A 15,473-nucleotide genomic window follows, 5' to 3' on the forward strand; every position below is an offset into this window, starting at 1 on the left:
CCACCTTCTAAAATGTTGTTAAAACCAGTTAAATTGTGCCCGACTTTATAGATTGGATGACCAGGAACACGGTTCTGGCATTTATTTTTCATTAAACATCTTAGGCTTCCCATATTCCAAACACAAACTTTCAAATATGTGACGTCACAGCCCAAAATTACCTCCTTCCCCATGCCACATTACTGTCATAAAGCTGATTCTTTTTACTCTGTAGGCACCTCAACAAAGTTCAGACCAAGTTTTAAGCGATTTTTCAACGAACAAACCCATTTAAATCAGAATGACTAAACGAGGTGACGTCACACTAACGGTCGCTCCATGTTGAAGATAGGGCCTTCTACAAGGCCCATTTTCAAATGAAGGGAACGAATTTCTTCAACACCAAGAGGCCGCGGGGGTTGCAACCTAGATAGATAGTGGTTTCTGAACCTCGCCGCAAACTTGGCTATCTCAACTCAAACCTCATGTTAAAGGTGTGATAGTCCCTTTAAATATCATTTTAATAACTTTATTCTTCATTTTTTCTGATATATGGTAAAAAATGTGCGAATTCGCAAAATTTTCAAAATCTTTGATCGACCGGGGCCTACAAAAAAAAAATCGAAATTTGCATTTTTTATGTGCTTATCGTAATCAGCGCCCCAAAATGCACCAGATAGGGGGGTGAGACCGTGACTTTTCAAAAAGTGATGCAAACCGGACCACCCTATTGCACACATCTGGAACCCGAGGCTGCGGCTAGATATTGACCCGAGGAATCGATTGCGACCCTTATTTTGGCGATCAGACGAACCCTTGAGGCACTTTTGACGCGCCCCTTCCTTTAAGGGCCGATTAAGGGGTAAGGGGTAAGTTGCACACATCTGGAACCCGAGGCTGCGCCTAGATATTGACCCGGGGAATCGATTGCGACCCTTATTTTGGCGATCAGACGAACCCTTGAGGCACTTTTGACGCGCCCCTTCATTTAAGGGCCGATTAAGGGGTAAGGGGTAAGTTGCACACATCTGGAACCCGAGGCTGCGGCTAGATATTGACCCGAGGAATCGATTGCGACCCTTATTTTGGCGATCAGACGAACCCTTGAGGCACTTTTGACGCGCCCCTTCATTTAAGGGCCGATTAAGGGGTAAGGGGTAAGTTGCACACATCTGGAACCCGAGGCTGCGGCTAGATATTGGCCCGAGGAATCGATTGCGACCCTTATTTTGGCGATCAGACGAACCCTTGAGGCACTTTTGACGCGCCCCTTCCTTTAAGGGCCGATTAAGGGGTAAGGGGTAAGTTGCACACATCTGAAACCCGAGGCTGCGGCTAGATATTGACCCGGGGAATCGATTGCGACCCTTATTTTGGCGACCAGACGAACCCTTGAGGCACTTTTGACGCGCGCCTTCATTTAAGGGCCGATTAAGGGGTAAGGGGTAAGTTGCACACATCTGGAACCCGAGGCTGCGGCTAGATATTGACCCGAGGAATCGATTGCGACCCTTATTTTGGCGATCAGACGAACCCTTGAGGCACTTTTGACGCGCCCCTTCCTTTAAGGGCCGATTAAGGGGTAAGGGGTAAGTTGCACACATCTGGAACCCGAGGCTGCGGCTAGATATTGACCCGAGGAATCGATTGCGACCCTTATTTTGGCGATCAGACGAACCCTTGAGGCACTTTTGACGCGCCCCTTCCTTTAAGGGCCGATTAAGGGGTAAGGGGTAAGTTGCACACATCTGGAACCCGAGGCTGCGGCTAGATATTGACCCGGGGAATCGATTGCGACCCTTATTTTGGCGATCAGACGAACCCTTGAGGCACTTTTGACGCGCCCCTTCCTTTAAGGGCCGATTAAGGGGTAAGGGGTAAGTTGCACACATCTGGAACCCGAGGCTGCGGCTAGATATTGACCCGGGGAATCGATTGCGACCCTTATTTTGGCGATCAGACGAACCCTTGAGGCACTTTTGACGCGCCCCTTCCTTTAAGGGCCGATTAAGGGGTAAGGGGTAAGTTGCACACATCTGGAACCCGAAGCTGCGGCTAGATATTGACCCGAGGAATCGATTGCGACCCTTATTTTGGCGATCAGACGAACCCTTGAGGCACTTTTGACGCGCCCCTTCCTTTAAGGGCCGATTAAGGGGTAAGTTGCACACATCTGCAACCCGAGGCTGCGGCTAGATATTGACCCGAGGAATCGATTGCGACCCTTATTTTGGCGATCAGACGAACCCTTGAGGCACTTTTGACGCGCCCCTTCCTTTAAGGGCCGATTAAGGGGTAAGGGGTAAGTTGCACACATCTGGAACCCGAGGCTGCGGCTAGATATTGACCCGGGGAATCGATTGCGACCCTTATTTTGGCGATCAGACGAACCCTTGAGGCACTTTTGACGCGCCCCTTCCTTTAAGGGCCGATTAAGGGGTAAGGGGTAAGTTGCACACATCTGGAACCCGAGGCTGCGGCTAGATATTGACCCGGGGAATCGATTGCGACCCTTATTTTGGCGATCAGACGAACCCTTGAGGCACTTTTGACGCGCCCCTTCCTTTAAGGGCCGATTAAGGGGTAAGGGGTAAGTTGCACACATCTGGAACCCGAGGCTGCGGCTAGATATTGACCCGAGGAATTGATTGCGACCCTTATTTTGGCGATCAGACGAACCCTTGAGGCACTTTTGACGCGCCCCTTCCTTTAAGGGCCGATTAAGGGGTAAGGGGTAAGAGCTAGGGCCAAATAAAGGTCATATTCTTGCTCCCTGTCCCCCAATTGACCTAATATGAGTTTTTTAAGCGATTCTGAATCCGACGCTGTATTCGTTGCTGTTGCTGACGCTAACTTCACGGACATTGTTGAAAGAGGCTAAATTCACTAGCAAAGCTTGCCGCGTTTACGGCATCCCAAGACAAACGCTTGTTTATTATCATCGAAAGATAATTCACGAAGTTATGACCCTACGTACGAAGTTAGCAAAAACGTCTTTTTTTTAATGCATTTGCGAAAAATTCAATAACGATACAATGAACTAAGAAGGACCATAAGCATGTCAGGGACGTAGCCAAGGGGCCGGGGGACCACGGGGACCATTCCCCCCCCCCCCGCTGAAGTCGAAAAATAAAATGAAATTTAATGAAAAAATTAAAAATATATAAAAACTACAGCAACCCCCCCAGAATAGTGCGCCAACTCCGAGGAGTTTTCCTTTTTTGGAGGGGGTACAACACTAGGTCGCGACCTGTGGCCCCTGCCCTCCCTGAGCAAGATCCTGGCTACGTGCCTGTAGCGTGTGCAGTGAAATGGTCGTGCTAGACATGCTTCAGCCTTTGCATACCAACGCAAAATGTTGGCTCTGGAGGAAGATTTGTAGTTTTCCACGAAGTTGCCTCTCCTTACCCTATCTAATGAAAATTTACCCTATGAGGTATGCAGAGCACTTGATTCCCCGATGGATTTACCTCTAATGTGGCGTTTTTCAATATTCTTCGGAGGATAATGGTCGTCATGAAAGTTGTCGCGACCTTAGGTAGTCTCGTCCAGACAATATCGTCTACGTGCACATCGCCCATCCACTTATACCTGCAATCAGGGAACACAGCGCCAGCCAAGGAAGGTGTGACCTTTGTCGATGACGTCGATGTCCTCGGATTTCGATGTGGTGAGGTGACTCCCCATCGATATAGGCACTGTTGTACCTATGCATTACCTTGGTGACACGTGCCTGTCAAAAACTGGTAAGAGAGTGCAGTGTGCACCTATACCTTACCAAAAGTACGGCTTTAGGCCATATTCTATATATTACTCATTACTTAGAAATGTTTAGTGACTATGCGTAAGTGTACCTTTGGTCTTATTCTGAATGACACAGACTGACTGAGTACTTCCTACATGTTCGGTATTCTTAAATCTTTCCTTTTCATACCTACAAATTTAACCACGGTTAGGTTAAAACTCACCCTTCTGGCTTGAATCCATAAATTTCGCATGCTTCTTTGATTCGCTTGCTTCGATATTGCAGTCTTGCCCTTATGATGCCGTCGAGGTTATTGCAGTTTAATGTCCTGTGAAATTGAGGCCGTCGGTGAACAATGATACGTATGTGGCGAGGAACATACCTACATGTGACATTTCAATTTGCACCTTTTCAGATGCAAAGAAGATGAGAACCATATAGAAAATGGGTAGGTACTAGGTATACTGCTGATCAGCGCTTCTGCACGAATTCCGAGGAACATTGATTACGATTTACGAGCGAGCGAAGTCTTACGTAGAACCAAGGCCGTATACCTTATAAGTAGAATGGTAGAAATTTCGGCGACTAATTTTAACAAGTGATTTCTTTGATTCGATTTGCGCCACTCCTGGGTTAGGTGTCAAAATGCGCTTAAGTACCAAATTTCCCAAGTGGGTGGTGTTACCCCATTTTTCTAAAAATCCTTCAATATGGCAGCACGACAAAAATTTCGCTCGAGCAGGAGCACGTAGTGCTTGGATGAGTTCTAAATATGGCAAAAAATACTACTTCAGGACTATGTAATGTCTGTCAAATGAGATAAGTTTTCTTCTGTTAACCCTCGCGGGCCCGTGGGGCGTTTTTCGCCCCCCCCCCCCTGGCGAATATTTGCGATAGCTCCCGAACGCTTAGATAGGAAAGCGAAACTTTAAGCATCTTTTTTCCATCAATTTGACATCTTCTGAAGTAAAAAATTTGGACCTAGCCCCCTTGATGACGTCACAGGGTCGATTTTTCTAGACCCCTGCACGGCAAACTTCGGCGTCACAGACGCGAACTTCAAATAGCTGCTAAAAATAGAGTTTTAGAGATAAAGACAAATTACGAGCACGGTTGTGTAGAATTTGACCTAGAGAAAAATAGAAAAATACTTTTGGTGACCTGAGGTCAGAGGTCAGGTCAACGACCCCGAAATGTGGTTTTAGTTTTTCGCAAATAACTTCGACAAAAATGGCCCTAGAGCTACGGCAGTGGTACATACCATCGCATTCGCCTTGTCAAGCCGCGTCGAATGATATATATTTTTGTTGCGATTCCAAGTTTAAGAAGGTACAAATAGGGTAGACCGGGGCAAGTCGCCCCGCCGAGGTAAAACGCCTCACCGATGTTTCTCGGAACTGGCAAGGATCTGGGGCAATATTCTCTCTTCTATAAAACGTGCACTATATGATCATTATATGACCAGACTGGAAAGAAATTGTGATGACTCCTTAGGGAGATATAGCCAAAAATGTGTTTTTGGAGTGATTTTTATGTTTTGTTGTCAGGTTATGCATCATGGCGTTCTTTTATGGTCCACATCAGGTTAACGACTTTTATGTATTTTGAATAACTGTTATCTAACGCTTATAATGCCGGGTTGGTTCGTGTTAAATTATGTCTTGCTGGAGTGCAAGGCGTTGTTTTCTGACCGAACTACGTGATGGGGTAAAACGCCCCAGTAGGTCGCGGGGCAAAAAGCCCCATGGGGCGTTTTGCCTCATGTGTTGTTCGTACTACCCACTTCCTAATGTTCGGTAGCTGGCAAACAGTAAGTTTCTATGCATTTATGTGTAGTTTTCTCAGCAACCGGATGGCAAAGGAAGTATTTGGTTGACAGTTGCATGGCAATAATTTATTATTTGGCCTTATGAAGCAGGTGAAAAACCTGCTCATACAATAGTGTCATAGCTGAACACCTGATAGGATGGAAGGTGCTAACTTCAGTGCCGTGCCTCCCGAGGTCTAACGGACCTCTCATATAAAATTTGGTCAACTAGCATGTTTAATCTTTAATCTACAGTATGGGGCTTCTTGCCCCGGGCCGTGGGGCGTTTTGCCCTGGGGTTGGGGCAAAATGCCCCATTTGCAGTTGCTTCACAAATCACTTCATATCTGGGAGTCCGATCATAAGTGAATGAATTTGAGGGGTGGAATTTAAAGTAAAATGTCCAAAGAACGCATTGAGCACAAATTTGGCCTTCCAGGTGATGTAGGACAAAAGTTATGAAGCAAAATAAATTATCTGGGGCGTCTTGCCCCAGGCTACCCTACACCAGGCGGATGTATTTTTGATCGTCAGCAAAATGAACAACCATGGCAGGGCAGGGCTCCGACTCGGCCCAGTACAAACTCTGCACCAAGATACGCCTACTCGATGAAATGAGAGCCTCGTTCATGGCTCCCCAACCCGTAAATATCCTCCCTGAATAGGCGCGTTGCCGTATGAAATAGCGACCTTGCAAGGCACGCTCAAATGATACGAACAGCTCCGTGAATATGCTCGCCGAACAGGCCACTCAGACTAGTAAGGCTTACATATTCACGGCGCTGTGCTATCGGTGGTTGGGGCCAAAAAGCGAATGAGGAACGAGCCCGACAGACTCAGTCCCAGATTTAGACCCTCGAATGTATATGCATCGCCGAGTAAGCCGACAGCAAGCCTCTCAGACGAGTCTGCCGACGTCCCCAGCAACGCATATAACATTCGAGGTCCCAACGCACCAGCCGCGACAACAGACATTGCCCGACTGCCCTCCGCCGGCGCGCCCTCACCCGACCTCACCTCACAATCACGTGGTCAGCAGCCGACCAATCACTGCACGAGTCCGCGCCGCACAGCCCCGCTCCAGCGAGAAATGCTGTGCCGCAATACAGCGGCCGCGCGTCGGCCGAGGAGAAATACGGGCGGCCGAGCCGACACAAGCGGGCGAAAAGACGACAACTAAATTGACTGAGTTCTAACAATTTTGTTTGGAAAAGGTCAATTTTTATGTTGACCTCATGTGACCTCGAATGACCTTTGGTTGACCTTGACATACGAAAGGTCGTTTATGATGGATTCGTACCCGCTGATCACGAATCTGGCATCCATTTCCTCTAATCCTTTATTTAGAACCTCCGGATGGCAAAATTGTCTTATTTATTATTACTAGCTTGAATCAGTGAAATAGCCTCTAGCAGGGATACTTTTCTGTGACCTTGACCTTTGCGCAGCCTTGTGTCGTAAGATGAACCACAAATAGGGACTAAGCCTCAAAACATTTCAAACATTTTGGAAATTAGCACGCAAGATGTACGAAAAAGTGCAAAGTTTAAGGTCAAGTTTAAGCATGACCTTGACATTGACCTTTGATTTTGAGCATATTTACAGAATCCTCAGATTCTCTTTTTTCGTTTGACAACCAATTTTGCCAGTTTTATGCATTCTGCCGTCGTCTAGAACGCTTACTTTGAGATTACTACACATGTGCCGGTTTTTGCCTTTGACCTTGACCTCTGACCTTGAAAATTGACCTGAGGTCAAAATTTTTAGGTGCTTTAGAATCGTCTCGTAAGGACCTTTCGATTGGTATCGCTTTTTTCCGTAGCTCTCCCTTATTTACGAAGTTAGACAGGTGGAGGGGGGGGGGCGAAAAACGCCCTCCCCGGGCTGCGGTGGTTGGGATTACCCCCGGGCCCGGCCGGGTTAATTATGCTACAAAAAGTATAAAAAGTATTCACGAAACGTAAAATTCGGAATTTCTCGCAAATCACCTAAAACAATGCGGTGCACTGCCCATGCCTGCACTTTGACGTCACGCTGCCAGAAGACAGTCAGCTGTCGCCCAAGACCTTTTCATATTTCTGATATCGGGGTGGGCGGTGTTCCCCCATCTTCCCTTAATAGCCGTTTCATTTATTCGGACAATTATACCAATGAGCCCAGACATGCGATATAAGGGAAAACGAATTATTATTCATGTAACTTGCCGCGATCGGTCATCCCTTGGACTAAAGTTTAAAAATGGACATATGTGCATTGTACGTTGACACTTATCTTTTCACACATTGCATATGGATTATAGGTCCATGAAAAACTGTCTTCGGTGCGTTTGATGGTCATGGTAGGTAGGTACGTACCTCAAGCGTCTGAATTTCATTTGGACATTTAGACTCCAGCCACGGACTCACTCGGAAACTAAATGAGAATTTAAACAATAAACCAAGGTAAGTCAATTCTAGAGGTAGGGGAAGGAGGGTGAATAGCGCCACCTTAAGGAAAAACGCTGATTGTAAGAAAACCGCTGGAGATATAAGCATGCATTGGTGACCATTTCAAAGAGGAACTCATTGGCTACGATTTAAGAGCATCCCGATCAATTAAGAATGTTTCGTTTGCTTCTGACAGCTGCTATTTCAGAAACATGTAAAAGGGCGCATTTGCCAACAACTGCTGTAAATTGCGCCAGGGGGATGGCGCAATTAGAACCGAATTGCGCCCTATACTTTAACATGGCTAAGCGAATGAGACGGAATGCATACACCCCGGCAGTCTAATGTCATCGCGGCTTGCTTTAATATTCATAATGTTATTCACGCTGGTTAAATAATAAATGTAGGTGTAAATCGCGATGTTTTTTAGCCCACTTAGATAACTTTACATGTGTTCGTACGCTTGTAAAAGTGCAACGAAAACGTTTACTGTAACCGACTAGATATATGTGAACGTATGCGCCTATACGGTTACATTTTCAATCGTTTCTCTCAAAATTAATAATTGTTATTGTTTCGACAGCTTTATGACATCAGTTTTTACTTTTTTGTCATAGCTGTCACCTCTCACGCCTGAGTCCATGTTGAAAATGTCGTATTTTGTCAATTACACCACAAGTTCGTAGCCTAAATGGCAGCTACATTATAAGTTTGACGAGAGAAATAATTTGCGGACTGACGACAGCGGGTTGCTCCCCTGCCTGACATTAAACTCCTTCTTTATTGCAATCAGTTAATGATGCATTCATGCTGTCGTGATATGCAATAGCTACACCATTATTCTATTTGCGCCCCCCTGGCGCAATTGCCATGGGCGCAATTAAAATTGAGGTGCTTTTTAATAAAAGCGTGGAAGTTATCATAAAGATGTTGAAGGAAGCTAACTGTTTTAGTGAAATATAATGAAAAAAGGACTTTTCTTTTTAAATATCACTCTGAAAATCACATAAATATCACACATTTTTATAGCCAACGGTACAAAATACTGCAAAAAAACTAAGAAAACGCCGTAACATCTTTGATGGCGTAATGAGCCTTGCTGATTGGCTTCATCGGGGAGCTTGGGCCATAAAAGGAACTGTCCAGTGGGGAAAATAATGTTTCCGAATTCAAAATTCAAAACATGCCATTGAATCCGTGGGAATGTTGGTGGGCGCAATTGGTTAGAAGGGCGCAATACACCCACTTTCCCCTACATCCATTTATACAGCTATGTTCAATGGTACATATACATGTAGCATACTCATGATAATGTGGCGCCTGGCGGTAAGGACAATACCTACAAATAGAACTGCTCGTAGGTAGATCTAATATTCTGTTGCTTATGTCCTCGTTGCGACATCAACAAGACATAATGTAGCGACTTTGCACCTAAACATATAAGGACTTTAGGACAAGTGATCCCATCAGCAACCCCTCCCAATTTGCAGCCTCACCTTCTTGAGCGAATATGACTGCTACGGGGATTAGAATTTGTAATTGTTCACACTAAAAAATTGTTCACAATACACACCCTTTTAGGAACATCTGTCCTCTGGCTCACACAAAGCCTTACACCATGATAACCATGCATTAAATTATGCACGCGCCTCTCTGTTTGTTGCTGCACCAAGAGTTCAATGTACCGGCCGCTCAGACGCTCCACTCCCTAACCTGTTCGCGGGGTTCCCAGGTGAACGGCCGTTTACCGACAAACGTCTGCAAGCAAAGATGCAAACACTCATGGAGCATGCAATGCCCTTGGACGGCTCTCGGAACACTTATTTATCTCTTGCCCTGCAGCCATCGGTGAGAGGCGAGCGGCTTCGGGTCAGTGCACTGCATATAGCCGTGCTCCGAACTGCGACACCGCTGCACGGTATCCCCCGGTATGGCATACTCGGCCCATGTGCGGGTACTGATTTATAACATGATGACAGGTGTAGGAAGTAGGAACAGAGGAGACGGAGGGGCAATAGGCAGCCATTCGAAGGAATGTGGGCCACTAATGGTGAGTGCCCCCCCCCCCCACCCCACTTTTCCATACGTACTGCTATCCTCCAGAGGTCTCACAACTTGTACCTACATATATCTCGGATTTTTCCTAAAGATCACATGAGGTCAGGTCGGTCACGTGACTTCACTATTAGGCATTAGTCCATGAGGAAATATGTAAACTTATTTTGGCACCGGAAATGATCTTAAACTATATCAAGCACATGACATCGTGATTTCATTCACTCCTTGCCTTGCAAGGTCCGATGCTTCACTTTTGCATTGCTGGCCTTGCGTGACGGCTAGGGTCATAAGAGTTTTTCGTCAATAGCCCCCGATCAAATTGAGATAGAGAGTCGGGAAAGCCACCATGGACTCGAGAAGACCTTCCCAATTGCAATATACCTTCTTTGCCCAGCTTCGTGACATAGGGGGCTCTGACCTGACCCTGACCCGAAGTCAACTACTTAAGTTGACCTCACCCGAACAAAAAGTACACTATTCGACGCGCCGGAGCTAGGCGGACACAATGATGCCAAAATGGCAGCTCCGCAGGCATTTTTGGGAAGTTAATTATATACCAAAAACTGAACCCGTGACATGGGTTACTTGACCTAAATATCAGACGCCACCGCGGTTGTTGACCTGAGGCCTTAACATCGGGGCTCAATATTGATATCGCTGCGTCTCGTAACGACACCAACGCTCGTTTTTCCGGCAGGCTTTTTTTCCGCCAGGCCAGGCCAGCTTCGTTGGCCTGGCCTGAAGGAACTGAAGGAAGGCCTGAAGAATATATATATATATATATATATATATATATATATATATATATATATATATATATATATATATATAGATATATATATATATATATATATATATATATATATATATATATATATATATATATATATATATATATATATATATATATATATATATATATATATATATATATATATATATATATATATATATATATATATATATATATATATATATATATATATATTCTTGTAGACATGTTTGATTGAAAACGATAGCATACTTAGCTTTTACGTTCTTCTTAGAAAGCTTTTCTTTCCTCCGGATTGTCTTTTTGTGTAATTCTGGGAGATTATGTATAAGGTCCCCAAGACTCATAGATCTGTAAAATTCATGTATGTTTGCACTTTCAATTATACGACGCGTTTCGGAGAAGCGTTCTCCGTCTTCAGGTAAGTACACATAACACACACACCGTCTTGTCACTGTCTAACGATCGCACTGTCTACTTGAATAAAATAAATAAATCATGATTTGTTTCATATCTAATTGTTCTAATAACAGTTTCGCGACGTTCGATGGGCTATCAGGGTAAAAAAGGACACACTTGAAAAAACAATAAGCTAACCAAATCGTGAAGTCACAGTCATTGGACTTCCGGCGGGAGAAGCACAGGAACTCTGGAATAAGTGCCTACTTGTACTTGAACAAGCACTTATTCATTTAGAGTGATGATGCCCCTATGCTCGAGCTGGTCACACATAATCGGTGAGTATTCCTGTATGTAGGCTGCTTCGAGGATCTTTAGGCGTCTGGGGTTGGACTCACGCGGTTGTAGGATGCTGGTGTTTTCCACCAGCTCAGCCCTTGTGATTTCCGTTCCATGGACGTTCCTCGAGTGTTCGGCGATACCGCTGGTGTGCAGGTGAGTGGTGAGCCGTCGTGAGAGAGTGTTCCGTGTGTGCCCAATGTAACAGGCCGTGTTGCGGAGCTTGCAATCTCCGGTTTTGCATTGATATTTGTACACGACATTTGTTTCTTTGAGCTTGCTCTCTGGTTCTTTGTTGCACATGATCAGGCTGGATGATGTCAGGGACTTGTAGTATATATGCAGCTTAACTTCGTGACCTTCCTTTGGTACCACATTCCTTTTGATTATCTTTTTCAAGACGCGCTCATCTTCAGTGTATGCGTCTGAGAATTGGTTCCTGTAGTACAACTTGTGCACCTTGGTTTTGTCACGTGCTGGTTCTGGCTGGTTTACAGTTGACCCGTCAGATCGCCTGTCTGTGCTGGTGTCTTGGGCAGGTGTCGTTTGTATGTCTGTGCTGTCCCTACAAGTTACCTGACTACAAGTCCCTGACATACTACAAGTCCCTGACATCATCCAGCCTGATCATGTGCAACAAAGAACCAGAGAGCAAGCTCAAAGAAACAAATGTCGTGTACAAATATCAATGCAAAACCGGAGATTGCAAGCTCCGCAACACGGCCTGTTACATTGGGCACACACGGAACACTCTCTCACGACGGCTCACCACTCACCTGCACACCAGCGGTATCGCCGAACACTCGAGGAACGTCCATGGAACGGAAATCACAAGGGCTGAGCTGGTGGAAAACACCAGCATCCTACAACCGCGTGAGTCCAACCCCAGACGCCTAAAGATCCTCGAAGCAGCCTACATACAGGAATACTCACCGATTATGTGTGACCAGCTCGAGCATAGGGGCATCATCACTCTAAATGAATAAGTGCTTGTTCAAGTACAAGTAGGCACTTATTCCAGAGTTCCTGTGCTTCTCCCGCCGGAAGTCCAATGACTGTGACTTCACGATTTGGTTAGCTTATTGTTTTTTCAAGTGTGTCCTTTTTTACCCTGATAGCCCATCGAACGTCGCGAAACTGTAATTAGAACAATTAGATATGAAACAAATCATGATTTATTTATTTTATTCAAGTAGACAGTGCGATCGTTAGACAGTGACAAGACGGTGTGTGTGTTATGTGTACTTACCTGAAGACGGAGAACGCTTCTCCGAAACGCGTCGTATAATTGAAAGTGCAAACATACATGAATTTTACAGATCTATGAGTCTTGGGGACCTTATACATAATCTCCCAGAATTACACAAAAAGACAATCCGGAGGAAAGAAAAGCTTTCTAAGAAGAACGTAAAAGCTAAGTATGCTATCGTTTTCAATCAAACATGTCTACAAGAAAATATACTGCCTGCTTACACGAATATATATATATATATATATATATATATATATATATTTATATATATACCGACACCTTTTTTAAAAACCCACATCTGCTCTCCCGCGAATTTCCGGGAGGCACGAAAGATCTCCTTTTAAAAGTGTCCAATCGTCCGATCCTGATCAAATATGTGTGTTCGTAGGCCTGTTCTGGTATTGCTTTATCTGCCAAGACAGACAAACTTGAGAAAAATCGAGTGATTGTACCTTTTTTGAAGGTCTCTAACCAACTTGTCTGAAATTCACCGGAGAACAAACGTGGGGTTTAAAAAAGGTGTCGATATATATATATATATATATATATATATATATATATATATATATATATATATATATATATATATATATATATATATATATATATATATATATATATATATATTTATATATATATATATATATATATATATATATATATATATATATATATATATATATATATATATATATATATATATATATATATATATATTAAAATATATAAAATGAGCTACTTAATGTATTTATAGAAAGAACACTAGTTTCTGGCATGTTGATTTGCAATGACCTGAAAGTTATTTTGAAAATAAATATGTAAAGAATGTAGTAGGTGGGGCATTCCACGATAGATCGTACCAGGCCCGTCACCCTCATCTCTCAGATTTTAATGAAAATCGGTCCTAGGGGTAATCATAGGCCCCAAAGACGCCTGACAAAATATCAGACTTCTCAGATCAAAACTTTTTGAGTTATATTGCATTACATTTTTATTAACTTCGGTTCGTAACGGTGAGTTTAATGGCCTATAACTCAAGAACGGGTTAAGCAACCAACAAACAGTAGGGTGAATAGGTCAAAAACGCCCCCATTAAGCGCGAAACCTTCTGACACTCAACCCAACACAGATTACTTAAACCTTTGGGCACCATCATGTAGCTCATTCTTTTTACTACGTTTTGAGACCAAGAAAAGACACCTGCGTGTGGTATTTAACCCCCCAAAAAGGTTTTCGCATACCCTTGCAAAAGGGCGTTTTGCCCCATACCCTGGGTAATACGCCCACACCCATGTGCAAAGCGCCCCCACCCCATCTATCAACAGAAAATGATGAACATGGCAGAACTTGACGTCATTCTGACGTCATTTGTGGTCAACCTATCATAGCCTTTGGAATAAAATTTTGTTGCAATGTGTAAAATGGATGCCCGGAGGAGTCCTGAAAGTTTGGTGACGATATCTGCAGTCGTTTAGGATATATCAGCAAAAAAAGGACAGGGAGAGGCCTTTTCGGCCCCGACCTACAGGGCGCTACCCTGCACTCTCACCACCGTGCAAAACGCCCCCCTTTCAGAAAACTGGGGGCGTCTTGCCCCATGCATCGAGTAGGCGTCTTGCCCCATCCACTCCATTTCCGGTCAACAAAATATTGACAAAAAACGCGCCACTAACGCCGCAGCATAATATATTCAACAGAATGACAATAAAACGCAGTTTTGAGTGATGTGCACAATAGCAAGGTTTGTGATATAAAGAGGGCATCAAAATATTAGGAATCTTCTGCAAAAACAACAAAAACAACATCCAAAACCGACATCAGCACCTACCCACGCTGCTCCTCAAGACTCAGAACCGGAAATAGAGACCTACGTAAACAAGCAGCTGACTGTTCTGAAAGACAGGATAAAACACCTATCCGTCGATAAGAAATACGATTTTTTTAGGGGAGGCGTTTAACCCAGGGGTGCGTTTTCCCCACAGTTACCCTAAACAACACTAAGCTTGCAATGAATCAAAAATTAATATTACTATTTAAGAATTCCAAAGAAAGATTTTCATTGTTGAGCAAAAACCTTAATCTTTTTTCATTTGCCTCTAATGACTTTTGGGACCAAAATTTTTCACATTTTTATTTTTTCAAAATAAACTTCATGTCATTGCAAATGGACATGCAAAAAATTAGAAAGGTGTTCTTTCTATAAGATCCTCATTTTCCCGCAAGCAAAATGGGTTTCGGAGGGGTTGATACGACCCCAGCACGCCGTTTCGCTTCTAATAGAGCTAGAGCCTCGCGGAAAAAACGAGCGTGTGTGCCGTTACAAGTCGCAGCGAGTGGTACCCGGTTTTAAGGTCTCAGGTTAACCGGTAGCGTCTGAGGTCAGGTCACGTGACTGAAGTTACGGGTTCGGTTTTTAGTAAATAACTTCACAAAAAAATGGCCGCAGAGCCGCGATTTTGGCATCAATGTGTTCGCCTAGCTCAGGTGCATCGAATGGTATACTTTTGGCTAGGGTGAGGTCAATTTAAGTAGTTGACCTCGGGTCAAGGTCAGGTCAGAGCCCCTCAGGTCACGAAGCTGGGCAAAGGGTATCATATGGCATACCATTCGATTCGGAAGGTCTTCCCGAGTCCATTGGTGGCTTTCCCGACTCTCTAGCTCCATTTGATCGGGAGTTATTGACGAAAAACTCGTAC

The 15,473-nt window shown here is 44.2% G+C and overlaps 1 protein-coding gene across 8 annotated transcripts in view; it reads right to left on the reverse strand.

Moving 5' to 3' along the window:
* The window catches only part of LOC122391411 (carbohydrate sulfotransferase 11-like), a 31,746-nt gene that overhangs the window by 11,675 nt on the left and 4,598 nt on the right, over window positions 1-15,473 (reverse strand). For 2 of the 8 annotated variants that reach the window (XM_043385292.1, XM_043385286.1), the window contains exons 1-3: window positions 6,488-6,895; window positions 3,948-4,052; window positions 3,450-3,570 (exon numbers count right to left, since the gene is read on the reverse strand). Coding sequence is in view for 6 of the 8 variants with exons in the window: in XM_043385286.1 (XP_043241221.1) it covers window positions 3,450-3,560 (111 nt within the window). In the remaining 2 variants the exon portion in view is untranslated. Of the gene's footprint in view, window positions 1-3,449; window positions 3,571-3,947; window positions 4,053-4,278; window positions 4,602-6,487; window positions 6,896-11,318; window positions 11,494-15,473 lie in introns of those variants that run through there. The other 6 variants (XM_043385284.1, XM_043385291.1, XM_043385289.1 and 3 more) reach the window with 4 other exon arrangements.

This window comes from Amphibalanus amphitrite, unplaced genomic scaffold (assembly GCF_019059575.1).
Source record: "Amphibalanus amphitrite isolate SeventyFive unplaced genomic scaffold, NRLGWU_Aamphi_draft 000436F_arrow, whole genome shotgun sequence".
In the NCBI taxonomy this organism is placed as follows: Eukaryota; Metazoa; Arthropoda; class Thecostraca; order Balanomorpha; family Balanidae; genus Amphibalanus; species Amphibalanus amphitrite.